This window comes from Pygocentrus nattereri, chromosome 11, assembly GCF_015220715.1.
Source record: "Pygocentrus nattereri isolate fPygNat1 chromosome 11, fPygNat1.pri, whole genome shotgun sequence".
Lineage (NCBI taxonomy): Eukaryota > Metazoa > Chordata > Actinopteri > Characiformes > Serrasalmidae > Pygocentrus > Pygocentrus nattereri.
The window spans coordinates 31,718,685-31,741,321 of record NC_051221.1 but is presented as its reverse complement, the minus strand read 5'-3'; the positions used below and the strand labels follow the sequence as shown (position 1 = coordinate 31,741,321).

At 40.0% G+C, this 22,637-nt stretch overlaps 1 protein-coding gene across 1 annotated transcript in view; it reads left to right on the top strand.

Moving 5' to 3' along the window:
- kcnq1.2 (potassium voltage-gated channel, KQT-like subfamily, member 1.2) overlaps positions 1-22,637 on the top strand; it is a 154,567-nt gene that overhangs the window by 32,342 nt on the left and 99,588 nt on the right. Inside the window, exon 15 of the mRNA XM_037542579.1 lies at positions 504-572. Coding sequence (XP_037398476.1) covers positions 504-572 — 69 coding nt within the window. The remainder of the gene's footprint in view (positions 1-503; positions 573-22,637) is intronic.

The following is a 22,637-nucleotide window of genomic DNA, read 5'->3' as shown; positions in this document are numbered from 1 at the left end:
AAGTTCTTAGGCTCTGCACTGCCCTATTCACTCTGAAATAGTTATGACTGTGTGGTGGACAAGTGCAGACTTACCTAATAGTGAAATAGTGTTATTTCTCACTCAAGTCAAGTCTATGTCATGGATCACTACACTGATGCACAATCTCACTTCTATATATCTTAGGTTGGCAGCATTTAATTATTTAACATTATGACCCTTAATTTCAATTGATTCCTCATTGATCCTTTCATGTAAGTTCATTGCAAATGGGCACAACCAAACTGGGACTTATAGTCATAAATGAAAATTAATTTTCCGTATCAATTTGTCTTCTTGTGTATGCATGTAAGGGCACTTTTGAACTTTTCCACTCCAGCCCATCTCATCAGTCTCAATACTTTTAATGTTATCACCAGTGGCATGAAACTCCTTCAATCAATTCTTTCAATCTTTCAGTCTCAGTTTTTATCAGCTTCTTTAAAATACAAAGACAAGGACCCACCACTCTTTCTGTCTTTCAGTCTACTGACAAGGCCTTTCTTGGCAAAGGAGGAGGACTCTGTCTCTACACAGCAGTTGAATTCAAGCAGGTATTTTTTTATTTATGGGCTTCTCTTTCTAACTGAGGCATCGAAATGATAAACTGATGTTATATTTTCAAGCAAATCATCCCTGAAACAGCATTTGGTAGAAGTATAGGACCCATGCATAAATGGTGAACAGTTCAACTTAACCATGTCCTTTAGTCCTACATTGCATTCTGTGTGCTGTGTGTGTATGGTTTCTCTATGTCACTGTCTTTGCTGGCTTTGAAAGATTCATCCTCTCCTCTAATACATGCTGATTATGAGCTGCATTAGATTTTCTTAATAAAAGGTGTGGCATTCAGAGTGTGGCATTTATGTAGAGCAGTGCTGGAGATGTTAGTGAGTCAGATGAAGTTACATTGGTCTTAGTGAAGAGCGTTGAGAGTGTGAAGTCAGGGGCCTTTTTGGTGCTTGCTGTTGATATTATGGTAATTAACATTAGATGTTTCGCAGGACTAGAGCAGTGGCAGTTTTGTGCATGTAAAGATATTTCACTCACATAAGCAAATATTCAGCTTTTCAGTCATTTTGTAAGGATGCAATCAATAGCTTTCTCTCTTCGGAGTAATGGAAAACAGTTCAAGTGGTTTTAAATAGAAACACCACTTCCAAGAAATGATATGCACAATTATTTAATAGACCTCCATTATTTCAACAGTAGGATTTCAGCACAGAGGGTCAGTCCCTGATTATGATTAAAAATTGGGTTTGTGCCATGTCAGTGAATTGATCCAGACATAACAAGCCTTTTATTCATTTCCTGATCAGCTGTGTCAGTGCATTAGTGACTGGGGTGCATGGCTTTTCCAAGAAAAGATGATTATTAGATAATACATCTTGCAATGGCTTACGTTGACCTTTGCATTTCTTTGTTTTTAAGATGAGCCTCAGTATGATGAAATGGTCTCAATATAACAAAAAAAAGCACCACAGGGGACTTCGGCTCAACTCTTAGTTCTTATGATAATCACACCAAAATCCAAAATACATTGTAAGACATTCATTTTTTTTTACATTTTTATTGCTTGTTTTTTCAAAAATCCTCCTGTTTTCGTTCATGTTGTCTTGTTTATATTCCATAAACAAAGTCTGCTGAAGCCTGTGTACTAAGCGGCCTCTCTGCAAAAATTCCTCATTATGTCCCTTATGGCCTAGATGAAAGACTGAATAAAACAGCCCTACAGCCTTGTGGACTTTCTTTGAAACACACATGTTAGTCCACGTGTCTGCAAGTCTAGAGATTTGAATTGGGCTTATGAGTACAATATTTTTTATTTATGTATTTCATTATCTTGCAAGCCAACATCAACACATTGTGTTTATACACTGTGAATGTATTCCCTCTGTTTACTTATGCCACTTTGCGTTCGGATGCCATAAATGCCAGCCTCTCTTTCTCAGCCTTCCTGAAGATCCTGATACATTCTAGTTAGTCTGACCTTTTTGTGGGGGGTTGTATTTGGGCTGCTGCTCAGCTGACACTAATGTACTTCTATCTGTTAACTACTTGCAGCATCATGGTAATAACACTGTATCAACTCCAAATGATTAATTCTTTCTGTTTCTCTTCCTCAAATTCCCACACTGCTTGGTCAAATGTGACAAATTTCCTCTGATTGTTTAAAAGTGGCAGAACGTGTGAGAAACTGCCAGCATCTGCTCATTCGTTCAATGTGCATTGTGCAAACTTAATGTTCTGTTAATATTCACAAGAAGTAGTTTGTGTCTTTTGAACCTTTGTGTCTACTGATTTATGCTTCTACACTGTGTCCTGTGCAACATTGCATAAAACCCATGAATAAACAATACTTTAAGAAGACAGATGATATGGGCATTTAGTAGAAACATTATAGCTGGGTATTCATCAATTTGAATTAACATATAATTCATTGTTACCTATCAAATGTCCCTCTGGTGGCTTTTGTAAATTATGGTAACTTACCATTACATAAAATGTGCTGCCAAGTTTTTGAGGTAGGCTGTGCAAAACCTCTGAGAACAGTCATAAGTGCTTTGCTTTGAAAGAAAAACTATTAATTCAGCTGTTTGATCTCAATTTTTGTTTTTTGTTTAGCCACAACTGCCAAAACCTTATCAGTCATGTTCCTAGTAAGTCTATAGTGATCTGTCAAAAGCCTATAAATATGAGTGTGTGTGCATAGACAGTGTTTGGGTTTTCTCCCTGGTGAAGACGCAACAGTCTGCTAAAGAAACAGAGGGGTGGAAAGAGCACCCCATGCACAGTCTTTAACCACCTCCAGTAGTTATTGGGAAATGGAGGGAATTATGGTCTTCTAATGAAGCAGTCATGTCTGATTCATCTCTCTGGAGATTGACTCACCGAAACACAAGTTACACTACATTATTCTTTGTGTACATCCTATGAATCTCTCTCTCTCTTTTTCTGTCTCTCTCTTTTGCTCTCTCTCAATCTGCTTTCACTTTTCTTCTGACAGAAGACTAATTTCTGTATTATGCCCCTTTTGAATTCCACTATGACTTATGCATTAGCACTGCTGATGAGTCAGGTGGAATGTTTAGTGGCCCTTTAGACCTACCAACTGACCTCATATCATTGTACAGACTGAGTATTTCCAAGAAAGAGCTAGCAGCAGGAGGTCCCTTCTGAAAAAGAAAGAAAAAGCAGAATTAAGGATGGCTGGAGCTAGCTGTGTTGGATTCATGAAGTGCCACATTGTCGTGTTTTGGCTGAAGAGTATGTGCCCTTTTGTGGCTGAGCCTTAAAGCTGGAATATTCTTTCCACAGATACAGTTACAGGTACCAAAAACTGGCCATGAGCTTTCCCTGCTGTTCACTGCTACCCTGTATTTAAGGCCTTCTCTTAAACAGTATTTTGAACTTAAACCCTAAGGGACTGTACGAGTAACTAACAAAAAATGTAACAATTTTGTAAATCATATAGGTATTGGCATATAGTTGATTGCGGAAAGTATATCAGACTGATGTTTACATTTGAGCAATATTTCCAAGAAATATTTGATGATGTAACTATAGTATTTTGGAAAAGCAGCACATTCATTTTGACACTTTATTTCCTGGACTACACTTTATTCATTTTACTGCATTTGTCACACTATGGAAGTAAATGCTTTATTTCTCTGTAATACTAATCCAGGTTGACCTTTGTGAAGAGCTGACCTTTAGAATGATTTTTAGTATGGTTATTAATTCAAATAAATGAGTTGGGTTCACCTCATATAAACCAGACCTCCTTTTCTTACACTGACTGACCTCAGGAAGCTCTTTTTCTCTGCTCATCTTTCTGTGTCTGACTGCTGACTGTTGTTTTATGATTCTACAGTTATGCATACTATACAATACCCACAATACCCCCTGGTGTACCATAACAAGTTAATATGCTACCCAGGCAGCTGGATGCTGTGGATACTTTTTCCTCTGGTTCAGCCCATGCTTTGCCATGACAAATCTTTCAGAAATTAAATAAAAATGGAAAAGGAAAATAAACTCAGGAAATTGCTGTTTTTGCAGTGTCTCTCTGTGAACAGACACTGATGCCATGTTTTCATTCTTTAGTGTGGAAGGGGGAGCATATGAGTGACATTACTGATGTGTTTGTTTACATTTGAGCTTGACCTGCTCTCACCCCTCACCATTAATGATGATTGTACTGGTTGGCATTTGATTTTGTTGCAGTTCCCTGTCAAACATTTTGTGCCTTTTCTGCATTTCATTCAGCATTTAATCCTAATACAGTTATCTGCTGTTATTTCTTTTCCTTTGTCACTTTGTTTTTTGATAAAATCTGTTATTCCTTTCTAGATTGCAAGTGATTTTAGTAATGAAGGCAAATTGGTCTGATATGATTTTGATTGTTGGTTTAATACTTAGATTGAATGAGTAAGCGGAAATGCTGGTGAGTTCCAATGGAATTACTGTTATCTCAAATAAATCTTCCTAACAGAACTTGATGGAAGTTCCCCTCTAGCCTCCTGCTAGCATATCTGTTTCCCCTTGTTTTCTTTTCATTTGCCCAAATGAATTCTCTCTGGGCAAGTCCATTTGAGGGGCAAAAATATAGAGAAACAGACTGTACTGTAATTAGATCATGTTGGACACTATAGGGCCCATATTAAAAAATGTTCTTCTTTTCCCTGGTGTCCACTTTTAACAGCCGTACTTCATTTTTACTTATCTATGTTCTAACCTATCTTTATCCCTTAGACCCCTTAAATGATATCTGTCCTGATTGGCTGCAATTTACTGTGACTTATACACAAAGTGTAAATCTGGACTTAAAAGACTGTTGCTAGGTATAGCATGTCTTTTGTGTCTTGGCAGCAGCCTGTGAAGGAGCTTCCTTCTGCATCTAGTGCCAAATGATATAGCCTATCAAGAATCCTTGCTATTTGTTGTCTTCACTACAATATTAACCTGCAATATTAACATACTTAAAGCAAGCTAAACTGATATGCTGGTATCAGTAGATAGCAATACTTAAAATATATAGCTTATTGTCCATAACCTATTATGTAATGAAAGGACTTGTTAATAACATAATTTACAGCCAATGTATGTGGTAAAGTAATTTTCACAACAAATGGGGGCCAATATTGTTACGTCTCCTAGGGGTAAGATGCACAAAGAGGAAGCAAAATATCTAATTCATAAATAAGAATAAACACATCAAATATCGATTTGACAATTTATTCAATGCTTTGCACTTTCATCCAGTCATCTAAATTATTTTCAGCAGTCAACTGAAGCAAGGAAACATAACTTCAGGGAAGCCCAAGGCCCAAAATAACAAACAAAAGAGCCTAATAAAAATAAAAAAATGTAACTAACTAAACTAACAAAAGAAAGAGAGAGGAAATGACAAAAACAATACCTCACCACACTACCAATAAACAAAGTCCAACAGATCAAACAAAAAGGGCAGGCCACCCCTATGTTTCCTTGCTAAAAAAAGAAACAAAAGTGTCTTCACTGGCTCACATGTACCTGTAGGCCAGCACATCAACAATAACTGGTCTGTCGACTGGCGGGCAGGCAAGGGAGCGGAACCTTGCAAGGTAGAATAAGAAAAAAACGCTCCGTATTGCTCCAACACCAAAGGCCTTTTATAGCTGGCGCCAACTGAAACAGCCAATCATATGTTGCGAGAAACAGGACATTAGTCATGCAGCAACGACCACCTGAGAACACTCAGAGAAAGAGGAAAAAAAAGGAAACATCGACACAGGACGTTACACTCCCACCACCAAAAAACAACATTTCATGTTAGTTTAAACAGTTATTAAATTAGGGTACACAGGACAGGGCATCCGCTACCACATTCTCTTTTCCATTCTTTAGTGGATTTCAAGGCTGAACTCCTGGATTATCAACACCCGTCTCATAATGCACTGATTTGCATTTCGCATTCGAGAAAGAAAAATGAGGGGGTTATGGTCCGTATATACGATGACTGGTTCCGGGCTACCACCAAAATATACTTCAAAGTGTTGCAGAGCCAACAACAACGCTAGTGTCTCCTTTTCAATCGTACTGTAGTTAAGTTGATGATTTAAAAACATCTTCAAATAAAAAGCCACTGGATGGTCAATTCCATTCTGATCATCTTGTAACAAAACCACCCCAGCATCAGTAGTACTAGCATCTACTTCTAATTTAAATGGGGTAGTGAAATCTGGAGCAGACATGACAGGAGCATTACAAAGCAACAACTCAAAAGCCCTCTGACATGCATCAGACCAAACAAAATCACAGGAGGAGTGAAGCAAATTTGTCAGAGGCAAAGCAACATCAGAAAAATTTGGGCAAAACCCAAGATAATATCCTGTCATACCAAGAAAGACCATTACAGAATATTCCATGAAATTATTGGGTGTAACAAAAGCCAAGACTTCAGCTGCACGTGGACTTAAGGACACCTGCCATTAACTCTTAAGCAAATTCAATTTTGACACATAATTTGCTGAGCCCACTTTGTCTATGCAATCCTCCATGAGTGGTAAAGGAAATGAATTGGGTTTTGTTACTGCGTTAATTTTCCTATAGTCAGTACAAAAACACATTGTACCATTTGGCTTTGGTACCAAAAAGCAGGGCGAACTCCATGCACTAGTACTTGGTACTGCTAAACTGTTTTCAATTAAATATTGAACCTCATTCTGCGGTTCTGGACATGCCTGCTGCTTAATGGGTAAATGATCACCCACATCAATATCATGAGACACAAGGTGGGTGCATGAAGGGACATCTGAAAACAGTTCATAGTAAGACTGGATCAGTCGAACAATGTAATTGCGGGGACCATCAGATAAATAAAACAAAAAAGTCAAGTTTCCCAAAATATTTGATTTCTGCAAACAAGCCCCGAACAAGGAGTTACTTTGCAGGCTTAAACCAACTTCAACAGAATCAGGTGCAGAAGATAAATCACCCTCCCAAAAGTAGGCTACAGATTCTTTGACCAAGCCCTCCTTATTTACCACAGACTCTGCAGAGAACCAGGGATGTATCATTTTATTGCTCCATAACAATTTATTGTCTCTCAATGAACAGCGGCAGTTCTAATTCAGCTCCACAAACAGAGGACAAGGACTTGGACTGCACCAGAAACAGGCGAATCTTCTGGAGAAGCATTAGGGCTATCATTAAAAGACATAAAACTCAGATAGATCCACAGCTTCGCCAAACGTACAAGATTGTGCTCCCATCACTACACAGGCAAGAAAAACAGAAGGGAATTCAGATGCCATAGCTACTACTTTTTGAGACCCTTGTAATTCAGACATCCGATCATCAGTTACCTCTGGAAGGGGCAACACCTTTCTACCAGTCAAATCATTCCAAAGAATAAAGTCAATGCCCTCCACAGGTAGCTGAGAACAGACAACCTTAACCAATCCTGAAACCAGTTTAGACTGTATATATACATTGTGTAAGGGAACTCGCACCACCCCCAATTCAATTCCCCATACCAGAACATCGGTACCACAAGATGTATCAGTAGAAAAAGGTAGAACATCCTCAAGAATAATGATTGCATTGCACCTGTGTCCCTAAGAATAGTAATAGGAATGGGGTCTTCCCTACCAGTCAAAGACACATTACCCTTAAAAATAAATGGGTCATATACAGAATCGTTTTCCTGGCGAGTTGATCCCAACGGAGTGGGAGAAACATGCACAAAACCAACTCCTTTTGGCACTTGCCCCAAGACTGATTTTTTCTCTTTAAAGCTGGACAAACAGCAATAAGATTCATGACAATAAAAACACTCCCAGTTTTCATTTTGGGTTGATGATTTAGATATTCTCAAATGCCTAGAAAATTTCTCTGTATTAGACTGAGATATTTCCCGAGGCAAAGGCGAAGCGAAAGTACTTTTATGTGTCAATACAAAAGGCCTGTGCCACGGCAGCAACTTTTTGTTCATTCAAACACACCACAATCTTCACACACAGAGAAAGAGAGAGAAAAAGGAAACATCGACACAGGACGTAACAATATACATTTTAAACATATTGTCCTACCTTCCCTCTGAAACAGCTTGGGAAACAGAATCTTATGGGATATCAAGGCTGAGATGGATATGCTGGTACATCCTTAGAATTCTGTCAAAAGAAAAACCCATTTCCCAGCTGCTACACAGCTGTAGGCTGAATAGGCGGATATATGCAAATATGTTGCTTTTTGTAACATCACAAAAAAATAAATAAATTAAAAACAGGCTGTTTCCCAATATGAACTGGAGAGTAAATGTTGCGTTGTAAAACTTTGACATCAGGCTTTTATTTCAGAAGGGGTTTTCCATGATATGGGCCCTAACTTTAAGCTGTGATTCACCTTAGAAGCATAAAGCTTTGTGCTTTCAGACATATCATTTTTCTTTATTTCCATCTCAGACTTTGATGGTATATTATGCAAAGGTTTAAAGCTTGCTATGAGGAGCCTGGGTATTACTCTTCTTTCTCTCCTTCAAAGGTGTTCCACTCATTCCCAAAGCACCTGTACAAATACCAGCCCTCTCCTAGTGTGCTTGCTCTGCCGGCTTTGCTTTCCAGCACTTGGGGCGGCATGTTTATCTGTTCTAAGTCTGCGCTGGTGGTGGTGCGGAAGGTGTGGAGGGTGCAGGCTGGGATTGGGTTCAGGTAGCTCCATCTGGATCCTCTGATGTGGGTTTGTTCAGGTGGGCCTGGGTGGAGATGAAGAACACAGAGAGAGATCCTGTGTTAGCAAGGAATGGCTTATGTGAGAGGCCAGTTGATGAAATTGGAACATATGTTTGTGCCACACAGTCACACACTTAGACTTAAGTGCACATGCACACCCATGCAAGTAAGGGATCCCTCCCAGAGCTTGACTGGTTGCTCTCCTGCTGACTGCAGAGCAGGACACACCTGGGGGGAATGAACACCTCTTTGTGTTCAGAATAGAGAGGGGTGGTAGGAGACTCGAGAGTGTGACTGGAATAAGGCTGCTGAAAGCAAGTCTGTAGTCCATGTAGTACACTGCAGCCTCAAGCATGCGTTTGACAGCCAGACCAAATAAATTTGGAATCATTCGAATTGGTCTAAGACTGCTCAGAACCTGCTGACTTGAAAAAGGTCTGTGCTCAGCTAGTCCAAATTGATCATATAGACATTTTATACAAGTTAGCTTTTATTCTTGTCATGCAGGGAAGGCTACTGGAAGCGCTGCGTTTTTCAAATGAGAGAACACTTAATGCCTTATGGTCCCACTTAGTGGTTTTGCATGTTGAGAAAGAAGTTGCGATTTATAGAATAGCTTGCTTAGACCTGTCAGCGTAACTGCCGTTTTACCTACTGGGAAAAAGTTACATAGCTGCAAACCAGCTGACATCGTGAAAAGCTCACCTCCTAGACCTAATATCACAAGTCAGTGGTACCCCTTAACATAAGGAATGCGCTTCATGATTGGAACCATACATATTTAGCACAGATGGGGTTCTGATAGCAGCAGGGTTCTTTCAGAGCAGTCTCAGGACAGTGTATGTGTGAGACCTGGCTGCTCAATTACTCCATGTTCATGGCCTGGTGCTATCCTTTGCTGAGATGTTAAGAGGAGATCTAAGACCTTATAAGTCCTGCTGAAAAGGAGAATAACTCTAAAGCACCCCTTGTGATCTGAAGATGGAATTAATCCAATCATCACAGAATCCACTGATCCGCATAAGAACCCCTGCCTTTGGAGGGAGTGTGTCAGCGTGAGTAAGTGAGTGTCAGTGTGTGCTTGCATGAGAAATATCGCAATTTGTTGTGATGGTAAGGTGAAAGTATACCGGAACTGATGATATAAAGCAAGATTAGCACTATATATTTATATATACATATATTTGCAAAAACTGCCTGTTTATACTAAAGTACTACATTTATTTTTAGGTCACAGTTTACATTACAACTAACATTTGCTAGAAAGGTGCTACTTTTTACAAGTGAAATATTGAGTAAAACATCAGTTTATTTAAAAATAAGTGAATTTGCTTAACATTGTGTAGGAAAGTTACTATTTTCATTTACACTCTCTTGCTTTCTTCATGACTGACTGTAACATCTCGTTTACTTCATGGTCTGTTGTTGGGCTTGCAGTATTGGAGCAGCTCTTGACTTTATTGTGGAGCAGCCTCAGGTGTGGCTTTCACCATTTCAAGATGGGGAGTGGGAGAGGTAGGCCTATGGTACCACATGAATTATTCAAACATAATTCACCCAAGCACTGCCCTCTCTGCCCATGCTCTAGGCTTAATCAGATCCATACTGCCCTTGTTAGGACTCTCCCAGGGGCCTCGGCTCTAAGTGCCACTAATAATGTTCTAAATGAGTCTCACCGGGTGTTGAAAAGCTGACCTTTTCTCACCACATGCCAGTAAAGCTACTAGCTGGCTACTGGGAGTCAGCAGAGTTTTACATTTGGAAAGTCTGTTATATCTTTACAGAATATCCATAAAACTAGTAGTGCAACCAGCCTAAGGTTGGCTTTAAATAGCGAAATGTTCACCCAACTTTGTTTTGAAAGTCATCTGCTACTGACTCAATGTGGTGAAGCTTTATAAAACAGCCAAAATGCAAATCCATAAGTATTTTTGAAAAAGTACAATTTGTGTACTTTTTCAGATATATACCACCACAATACACTTAAAATGAAGCAATCTCAATTTGATGAGATCTTTAATTCAAGGGGTTTAACAAAAATATTGCAATAAACCTTTAGGAATTACACCCATTTTTACACGGTCCTCCCATTTTCACAGGCTCAAAAGTAATAGGACAAGCTTACGTGATTATAAATACAAGGATTATCATAAGACAAGAACACACTGACATTACCAAATACTGAGTTTCCTCCATTAACATCCTTTGTCAGGCCTTTACTGCAGCCACCTTCAGTTACCGCTTGTTTCTGGGTCTTTCTGTAAAAGAATGGTCAGTTGGGTTGAGGTCAGGTGACTGACTTAGCCAGTTAAAAACATTTGATTTCTTTGCATGAGGAAACTCTTGGGTTGCTGTTGCTGTATGTTATGGATCATGATACATCTGTACCATGAAGTGCCAACTGAGTAGTTTTGCAACATTTGACTGAATCTGAGCAGAATGTGTAACTCTATACATTTCAGAGTTCACCCTGCTGCTATCACCAGTCACATCATCAATACACACCAGTGTATGGCAGCCATATATGCACATGCCATAACACTGCCTCCACCATGTTTGACAGATGATGTGATACGCTTCCGATCATGTGCCCTTCCTTTCCTTATCCATACCATTCTGGTACAAGTTAATTTTGGTTTTATCTGTCCAAAGATTCTTGTTCCACAACTGTCCAAAGATTCTTGTTCCACGGTTTTTTAGATGTTCTCTAAAGGCTAATCTAAAGGTTCTTCAAAGGCTAATCTGCCCTTTTTGTTGTCTTCAGTGTAAACTTTGAAAATGATACACCCACCTCCTCTAGAATGTCCTTGGCTAGACTACATATTGTGAAGGAGTTTATGTTCACCATGGGAAGAATTCTGCGATTATCCACTTTAGTTGTCTTCCATAGTCTTTCAGGCTTTTTCCTGATGCTGAGCTCTTCAATACATTGTACCAAACTGTTGATTAAAGTTTCTGCTATCTGTCTGATAGATTTGGTTTGTTTTCTCAGCCTAATGATGGTCCCCTTGCATTGACACCTCTTTAGACTGCCTAAAAGAGTTTCCATGAGCTGATACTAAATGTATTCAACACTTGAAATTAACCCCAGACCTTTCATCTCCTTAATTTATCATGAAATAATGAGGGAACAGGTTGGACAATGAAACTGATTAACAGTCAAATGTCCATTTACTTTTGAGCCTGTGAAAATGGAGGGACAAGTAAAAAATGGCTGTAATTCCTGAACGGAAAAATATTAATGCAATATTTTTGTTAAACCCCTTGAGTTAAAAGCTGAAATGCTACACTTCAATTACATCTTGGTGGCTCTATTTCAAATCCTTTGTTTGGGCTTACAGAGTCAAAATAACAAAAATGTCTATTTGCATTATCTAAATACCTGGACCTGACTGTAATGTATCAGGTGATCATGTCACATCACTTCAACTGATTAATCTCAGTTGACACATTGTGGACAAGTAAATAAAACTGGATGGTCCATTTTTAACAGCTGTTTATGTCACTGTTTATTCTGCCTTGTTAGCCTGTTGTATGCTGATCTCCAAAGTCATTAATTTTCCCCACTCTCATGACATAAAATAGATACAAGAGAGCAAATCATAGCCAAGTAACCACAGATAATAGATGAAAAATACTAGCTACTTACCATGCTAACTATTGGCATAATCAAAAGGGATGCAAGTGGCTTTAATTATTATAATATAACTTGCAACCTGCCAGTAGTTGAGTAACGTTTTTCCATGTGAAGCCAGCCAAAGAACACAAGTATTTTAAATGTAGCTGTCATTCGTAGAACAGTACAGAATTTTCTGGAAGATTCCAGAGCATTAGCCTGTTGGGATGTTGATGTTTGCTGAAGAATGCTATGGCAGTGCAGCATGGGCTTTTAGGAACTGCATTAATGACTGGACTCCCCACTGTGGTCTGTGGAAACGCTCTGACTGGCAGAAGCAGTGGGGACACAATGGACTTGAAATGAGGAGTGGAGATGGCGCACAGTTGGGGGGGATGACGTTTGTAGCCATACTGATGAAGCCTGCATGAGAGAAAAAGGAAAACTGTTCTCAGATCATCTTATTCTGGACTCTGCTTCCTCTGCCTTGCTGGATACTGCAAAGATGTGTCTTCCTGCAGATCTGGGTGCACTTTGTTGGATTTCCACAGAGGGAACTGATCCAAGATCAGTGTTAAAGAGGAAACCTTCCAGAGTGCTGGGCCTCAGGAAAAGCATCGCTCCATTTCCTGTATGCCTCCAGCACCAGAGGTATCACAGCAAGACGCCTTTGAACACAGTCAGAGACGAGACAAAGCAAGGACCAGAAGGGACAGAATTATTTATTTGTAATTCGCTCCGGGTAGCTGTGCTCAATGACGAAATGTAATAAGTAGAGATGGCCTGATAGAACTGCTCTGTTTCATGTTTGATTGTAGAAAGAAACAAACAAACATGGAAGGGAGTTGTTATAAGCACACTTTTGTGCTTGCATGGCCTTTTGGTGTCTTTCTGTTTGGTTTCAAATTTCTTTATCTTCTCCACTACGGTGTATCTGAGTACACGACTCACTTTAGTCTTAAACTAAATCAAGAGATCTAAAACTAAGCTACACCAAACTTGGATTTCTGTTAATGAAATGTTTTGCAGTTCATGACTCTATTTTGACATACTGCAATGGATTTTCCATAGGATGAGCTTCTTTTCGTAAATGAGAAGCCAGAATGAAAGGCAGGGTTGTGAGTCACTTTCTGCTTAGAGTCAGAACAATCCGCTCTGCTCAAGCATGCTTTAATGAAGTGATTAATAAAGAAAAGGAGAAAAACAGTCAGGGAGATCAAAGGCGATGAGTCACTCATAGATGAATGAGATTAAAAATAAACTCTGATGAAGTAATCTTTGGAGTGTTTACATCATCTTCGCAAAAGCTGGACAAATTAGGGTGCTTTGCTCTAACCGAATTAATCATATTGGCAGGCTTTGCTGGAGCACTAGGGCAGTTCAACAAGGCTTTGACACTAAAATGTAAAACTCTGACCACGTTTGCATGGTATAGCTTTGCTTTTGCGCCATCCAGTCTAATAAACTGACTATTAAGTCATTTTGCTGATCCTTGTTATTGTACCACAGGCACTCAACAGTAAATTATTTCTATCATTGACTGTTATAAAATCTCTGCATAATATCTATGCATGATGAATGAAGTGGGCATTTAATCTTACAGAAGTAACTTGTAAAAGCTATTCAAATTTATTAAACATCCCCAGACGAGTGCTGTTAACCATTTTTAAACTGATAATTGGACCAGATCGATTGTGAGCTGTGTTATGTTCTACAATGTGCCACGCTCTGTTGACCTACTGGTGAAACATAGAATGGTTTTTGTGCGATTGGTCAGCGCCAGACGTCTGGGTCATGTATGTTTATTCTACTAAATCACTTACACATCTGCTCCCAGCTGCAGTGGACAAGTGTGCTGGTGATATTTTATGAAGCAGGTTTCCTTTGAAAAACAACTGAGGCCATGACTGAATAAGAGCAGGTATTCTGGCTTATTGGGCTGCTGAAACAGCTGTTGTCTGGTCAGAATTGTTCTGTCATGATTTGTCTGAAGAAAGTAAACACACCTTTTCTAGCTCTAAAACTATAAATGTGCCCATTAACCAGCAGGTTGTGCTGTGGCAGCACTCAAACACACACACACACACACACACACACACACACACCACTCATCGTCATTTCATGGCAACCCCAGCTAGCATATTTACACCATCTCTCTATAGAGTGCGCTTTAAACATTCCACCCTGAAGCAGAGGAAACAGTCAAGCAAAAGTGGAAATGTTGCTGTCAACCGTTTTCCAGCACTAGAGAAGGGTGTGTATGTGTGTGTCCGGTCAATCTCACCCCTGCCCGGCAAACACACTCTCTCTCTCTCTCTGGCACACGGAATTCATTACCCCTCTATTTGCAAGTTGTTCTGCTCGAATGGGAATTGCCATAGTAGTCCATCCCCTCGGACAAAGAAATTGCATGAAATTGCACAATAACTTGAGCATTGGAAACATGTTTTTTCTATTTTGTTGAGTGAGTGGATTCCGATGTGAGAGGCAGCTTTTTCCCTCTCTGTCCTTGACTCTCTTTTTAAGTATAAAGCAGTATACTAGTGGCCATCCATCATCTTAATAAGATGTGTGCATCTCATTTGTACAAGAAAAGGATTAGTTTATAGTCCTTTAACCCCTTAAACTCTAGGCATATTATTCTGTTTATTTATTATAACACATGTTATCCAGTAACGTCTGTGTCTGTCTGTCTGCCCTGCGATGGACTGGCGACCTGTCCAGGGGGTATCCTGCCTTCCGCCCGATGACTGTTGTGATAGGCTCCAGCACCCCCCCCTGGATGTTATCCAGTAACCACTATGAAACTAATATGTATGTCGTTATGTGGCTAAGGTAGTGAAGACCAAAATATGGGTCCCTTAAACCATAGTCCCTTAAAGGGGTTATTTTTTTAAATAATTTAATCGCTTAAGGGCATCACAGCAAACTGTACTTTATAGAATAGTGAGAAGCTGTGGTGTTTTTCCCTGCCTGAAGAGGTCTTGTGCCCTTTAGTAGTATTTCCAGGCCTCTGCAGGTGTTTGCTTGGCTCAGTTGGCAGTAGAGTGCTGGAATGGCCGTGTGTTTTTTTTTCTCTGGAGCATTAGGTGGATCTGGGAGCAGCTTGTTTCAGCTGTCAGTGTGGGGAAGTGCTCCTCCAATGGTGGGAAGTGAGGTAGAGAAACCCCCACCACCACTGCTGCTTTCTTACGGGAACACATAAGCATGCTTTCTCCATCTGGGCCTTATTTTGAAATCTCAGGGTTTATCCACTATCAGTCTATAGTGGGTTTCTTCCCATTGGTCAACAATTTCCCTCCTTTCTGTGTGCAGATGTTGGGGGAATTTACGGAAGATCAGATATATAACAAATTGTGATGAATTGTGATGTAGGAGAGAAAGACCGCTGTCTAGATGACCCGTTCTGTCTTTGCTTACTAAAAGCAAAATATTTTGTTATACAGTATGTTGGTACTCACATCCCAAAATATCAATGGAAAATACTGCAAAATATATTCTATTTTTTTTGTAAGGGTTGAACTAAGGAGAGCAGAATGGAGGGAAAATGAGAGCATTCCCAATCTCCCAGCCAGCATGGGAATGAAACAAATTCCGCAAGTGTGTAGACTGATCTAGAGAGGTGAATGGAGGGTAGAGAGGCCATGTCTTTATCCCTTACTCTCTCTTCTCCCTCTCTCTTTCTCTTCCCCTCACTCTGCGAATGTCTAACGCATGAAAATGAGCTGTTTGTGAAGGCAGGCCTGGCTCTTTGGCACGGTGTGTGTGTGTTTTGACGTTGGTTGGACGAGGGCCGTGTGGGGTTTGCACCAGAATCTCAAAGATTCCCAAAGACCCCAAACAATGTGGGAAGTACTCAAATGTTTGGACAAGGCCAGTGGCCACTGAAACGTTTTGTCCCATTCACTGAATGCACTGCTGCAGATGGAACTGTCTTGGTGTTGACCCACATTGCTCAGTACTATGCACTTTTTTAGGCCAAAAAGAGAAATTCTTATGAATGCCATATTCATACGTAATGAGAGCATCAGAAAGTACAAACTTGCAGGCTGCTGTATGTATATGTTGGGGTCTGCTATACTACTTGGCTTTGGCTCTGTTTTGAACGTATCCCAAGCCAACGCTGGCAAGTGGGGGAGGAGGTGCAGAATTTCAGTGTGTATTGACGAGCTTAAGCACATAAGCCAAGCACTGTCAAAGCAAACAGGAGAATGGGAGTAGAGGAGAAAGCGGTGGTGGTGGCCGGACACTGGCCTGCCCTGTAAACCCAGGACCTAACACTACTAAATTTAACACCCACACACACTGCTCAGCCTCAATGTTTACACTCAAGGCCAAATTCCTGCAAGTTCCTGAAAGATGCGTAGTGTTAAATGGATCTGATTTTGTAAGCCAGGTTTGATGGCATTTGATGGCAAAATACTCAGCATACACACACATGATGACATGCATATGATTTAACACTATCAAACCAAACTAAAAAAAATCAACAAATTTTCAACTTTGTAAGATCATGTTGCTTGCATATCTAATAAATACAAAGGGTGTTTTAAACACAAGGAACATCCTTTCATAACCTATTGCTTTAATATACTATATGTAGTATAATGTAATGATTCACATTCATATTGATGTGAATCTTAATCTGTGGTGCTTCTATATGACTCAGAAAAGAAACATCCTTCATTGAAGGGGTGATTAAAGATTGGCTCAGTGAGGTGCAGTCAAAGAAGGCAATGTTGACTAATAAGATAAGAACGTCTGTGACGAGTGATCATCAACATTTGAATAGAGACTGCAAATCTGGACTGCTTTTACTAAACAAATAAAAATAGAGCCTGCACTCAGTAACCTCCTTCAGGGCAGAATCTGGTTACAGTATATGCTAATTGAAAGTGGTCTGTGCAATAAAAATGGAATCAGCATAGATATGTGGAACCAGTTTGGCAAATTACAAGCAATAAAAGTATACTTTGTTCTTAATTTCAAGTGGAGAATTGCTTGTTAGTGCGTGTAGCCCACTTTAATTTTTTTTCTTTTCTAAGTGAAAATATGGTAAAATTACTGTTTATATGCTGGACTGAACATACTGGAAAAGAAATAAAATATCAAATGTTGGCCTGTGCAAAAGTTTTGCGTTTTATTTTTCCAATATGTTAGACTCATTTTACAAAATATGTAATTTGGCCTTGGATGTTTAAACTTTTGAGTATGATTATATCTGATAAGTGGATCATGCCAGGTTTCATTCTTAGTCACTGGTTACTTGGTTTAGCATGTGGAAAGATTTGCACAAGTCTCACTCTCTCTGAAAGTAAAAGTATTCTGAAACTCCTTGAGGGTGTGTGTGTGTGTGTGTGTGTGTGTAAGTGAGACGTGCCAGTGTAACCTGAGCTTTGCCACCTCCTCATTTAGATGCTCCTCCACTCTACTCCTCTGAAAACGTAGCAATGGAGGCGTGGCTCTTTGCTAGTGAGACGACCCGTAGAGACATACACGCTTGGGCGCTTGACACGCACTCCCCCACACTTTCCCGTTTTGGGCTAATGGCACACTCTGAGCCGCAGCCCTAATCAGCTAAGGTTATGAGGACCGCTGAGCTGTTCCACATGTGCGGGGGAGCGTCAGATCAAATTAAGGCCGGCTGGACAAAGACCCTTTTTTGCACACAGGTGTCTAGAGGGGGGTGGAGGCAGTTTAGAACTGATGTGCTAAAGGAGCCTCTTATGCAGGGATGAAGTAGGCCCCCTTCCCCCACATGCTTTTAACCCTGTAAAGGCTTTTGTACTGATAAAGCAATTAGAGTGTCTAGCTCCCAGCCTGTTTGTTTGCGTCTGGATTGTGAATGTAATGTGTGTTTAGACTGGGCTAGCTGATACATTCAAAACAGGTTTGGTCAGATGCATTTTTCAGAAATTTAAGTCAATTCACTTAACTGGTGCTGCGTACACACACAAGTACATACTCATATACGCACATATACTCATATACTAATAATACAGAATTTCTCAATGCATTCAGGCCAGGCTGTGGTGCATAAGACAATACATATATAATATTTACAAAAGACAGAGGTTAGAAAAACTATTGAGTAAGCCTACAGAATTCTATAGTAATTATACAGAATACAGCAGTGCACAAACCTGGCTTTCAAGGGTTGTCCTGTTAACATCAGCTTTCATTTTGGTATGCTAAGTACAATTTTATGCGCAACATTAAGAGGACATAGTGGGAAGTTTATGAATGTAATGAATAAATGTTATGAATGTTTCATTTATAGCATTTGGAGGACATACTTGGCCCATCCTTTATGCAGACATTGTTTAAAACAACATAATTTATGATGAATTGAAATAAAAAAAAGTCTTGTAAGTAGCTTTTAGATGCCCTAGAGTAGGATTTCAGGGAGGGAAAAAGCAAAACTGAACTATTGTGAGGGCATGACACTGTAAAAATTCATGTTTAATTTTAAAAAAGTTATTTAAGGACTTGTAATAGCAAGTTAACAGAGTTGTCAGAGTTAGAAGCTATGTCTTATGCTCTGTCCACTTGTTACTGTTGAGCTAATTATTATGTTCAGTTCACTCAAAGTTTTGGAAAGTTATCCTTTAGAATAATTTCAGCATTTTGCCAGTTAGGAAATGATCATTTTCAAATGATCAGTTATTATTAGTTGTTTCAAAGTCAAAAATAACAAAACATGCCAAAATGTAATTTTTTTCCCAGTGTATTTAAGTTGTTTGGAGAATATTATAATATAAAAGTATAGATAATGTAAAATACATTATGTACACAGCACAGTATGTAAACAAAGCACTCTTGTGACTTGCTATTGTGCCAGGATTTAGGTGCTCTGATAGGGCTTAATTTGAAATTCATGCTCAGAATAATACTTATAAATTAGTCTCAAAGTTGAAACACAGCTAAAGGTCAGTTCAAATGCCAGACAACCACAAACAGCATTCAGGCGGGAAAAGGTTTTCAAAACCCACGTGTGGTCTTTGAGCATGAACTGCTCTGTTTTGATCACCATTTTGCCACCAGTTGCCACAATTAGAATAAAGACAGCAACAATACTCCCCCATCCTCTCTTTTGCGGCTGCCTAGCAACCCTGATGCAGCTGTGGTGGAGGCGGGTGATTTTTGGTTGCGTGGCCGGTACTCTCAATCTGCATGGAACTAATTCTGTCTGGGTATTCAATTTAATTCTCCATGCTGTCCCTAAGCCCCTTTACAGCACCCCACCCCCTGCTCTCAGCTATATAAACTGCTTATCCACGGCCCTGAACACTGAGGGGCTTGTGCTCTGAGTAATTTTTTTAAAAGTCCATAAAACATTCTTGTGAGATTTAGCCGTTTAGGCTAACGAGGAGCGCTAATGCGCTAAGGTATTGTGGCTAAAGCAGCGGTAACTGATTCTGAACAATCCAAAACATTAGGAACAGACTTAAGCCGGCGTGAAATGAATTGAAATGGAGATGTCTGCAACTGTAAATAAGATGCCAAGTGAGCGGCAGAATTTGTTAACCGAATCAACAGATGGCACTTACGCACATGACAATGGTTCTAAACTGCCGTTTTCCCCCTTAACCCATCTTTCAAAGTGTTGCATTAAGAGTGTGATCAACTGAAGCCAAGTTAATAGCTGCCCTGTTCAGTTCAGTACCTTGACTCATAGGGAATGCAGTCATACCCAGTTTTATTACAGTACATTTTTGCTACCATGCTGAGCCTCTGAAGACTTAACAGACTAGAAATCACTGGGTCCAGCAGCTCCCTTATCAAACTCTAAGGCATGTTTAAAATCTGCTCTGAGCTCTTCACTATCACAGTGCACTACTAACTGTTATCACCAGAGAGACTGTCTCCAGGTGGTTCTGGCCTTTATGGTCCAGTGCCTAAATCAGATTAGCTGGGAGCAATCTCAGGACCGTGAGCGCCGGCATGTCTCCTCAGAGCCCGGCTCCTGCACTCACCTCATCGTCTCTCCTCTTGCACCCTGTGTCCTCCTTCCAAAGCTTGCCAATGTGTTGACTGGAGGAAAACATTCTGAAAGTCTTAAGAAAGAAGACCATGTACATTTAATCTAAAATCAGCATTTTGTTTTGTTCTTCCAGGTCCACTGTGACACAATTCACATACTACAGGAGCCCAGCATTGACCCCATTGAAAATGGGCTTTCTCTGGATGCCTTTTTCTGATAATGTTGTGTTAACTCACCAGTTTTAGCTGAAAATAATTGGTAAGAATGATTGGCAGGTAAATCTGATTGCCAAAGTGTATCATATTCCTTTATTGTAAACACATAAAAGGTCTGTAAAAATTTAGTGTTGGTTCTAGTTGGGGGCAGTCGTGGGCTGGAGGTAAGGGAACTGGCTCTGTGACCGGAAGGTTGCCAGTTCAATCCCCAGTGCTGACAGTCCATGACTGATGTGTCCTTGAGCAAGACACCTAACTCTCAATTGCTCCCCAGGCGCTGTGGATAAGGCTGCCCACTGCTCCGGGTAAGTGTGTTCACTGCCCCCTAGTGTGTATGTGGTGTTTCACTTCACGGATGGGTTAAATGCGAGGTGGAATTTCCCTGTTTGTGGGATTAAAAAAAAAAAGTAGCACTTAATTATTAGAGTTTGCATGAGGGGTCCTGTTTTGATGTAAGAGATTAAAATGTGGAGATTAAAACAAATATCAATCAGAATATTGCAGAATAACTGAGCATTACAGAAATAAAAATAACATTATGCAATAGCTTGAAAAGGAAAGAAACGTCTTAAGATATAAGCATTTTACATTTAGACCTTACCAGGATCAGCAGCTGGTAAGGAACTCCAATAAAAACCTCAAAATAACATCCAAAAGACGTAAAAGTCTATGGAGACAGTCTATGGCATTTAGGGATAAAAGTGTCTTTTTTCACCATTCGCAGAAAACTTCAAGAGAAATAATACAATAGCTGCTCCACAAGATGCACACCTCTCATTGGCTGGAACTCACAAAGAAGTACAAAGCAGAGTTCTGTAGCTAAGTTTTTTGGACATATAAGTTAAAGATGAATCTTTATCAAAGTGATGGGAAGAGAAAAACATTGAGCAAGAGAGGGACTGCAAATGGTCAAAAACACACCATGTAATTTGTTAAGCATGGAGGAGGCAGTGTCATGGCTTGGGTATGCATGACTACTTCTGGACCTGGCTCACTGGTCTCCATTGATAATGTAACTGGTGATGGCAGCAGCAGAATGAATTCTGAAGTGTGCATCATGCCTTATCATGTCCAGGCATTTCCCTCTAAAGTCATCGGGACAAAGTTTATGCAGCAAGACAATAACCTGAAGCACACTGCACACTTAACCAGGGAGTTCATCAGGAAGAAAAGGTGGAAAGTTATAGACTAACCAAGTCAGTCTCCTGTTTTAAACCCAACTGAGCATGCATTTTACCTGTTGAAGAGAAAACTGAACAACCCTAGTACAATGTGGCCTTCATGAAGGCTTGGCAGAGCATTCCAGATTATGTATTATGAGTCTGGTAATGTGAATGCATTGACTTATAATGACTTTTGCTTTAAAAGGTTATTCTGCATAATTCAAAATTCTGCATAATTAATTGGCTAAGATGCTCTGTTCTAGAGAAGCTTATGGAATTGATGAGTTTTGACATGTTACATTTTTATGCACACAGAAACCAAAAGGAACGACAGATTTCTCAAAATGTAGTGGAGTAAAAAGTAAGATATTTGACTTGTACAGATACCTGAAAAAACTACGAATTACATTTACTTAGTTACTGTCCACCACTGGCAGAGATAAATAAGTGGACATGAAGTGTCATTGCAGTGATGTCTAATTGGAATTTAAGAGTCTTACTGCTTCAGGGAAGAAGCTGTTTCTCAGTCTGTTTGTTTTACTCTTAATGCTCCTCAACCTCCTACCTGAGGGGAGTGGGACAAAAAGTGTGTGTGCTGGATGAGTGGGGTCCTTCATGATGCCAGTGGCCCTTTCCCTGCATCTGGAGGTGTAAATGTCCATGGTGGTGGGAAGGCTGACTCCACCAGTCCTCTGTGCAGCCTTCACCACCCACTGCAGAGCTGTCCTTTCTGCCGCAGAGCAGCTTCCGTGCCACACGGTGATGCTGGAGCACAGAATGCTCTCCACCACACATCTGTAAAATGAAGTGAGGACTGAGCTCCCGAGTCCAGCACGCCTCAACCATCTGAGGAAGTAGAGGTGCTGATGTGCCTTCCTGATCAGGCTGGCTCCAGGTAAGATTGTTAGGTGTACACCCAAGTACCTA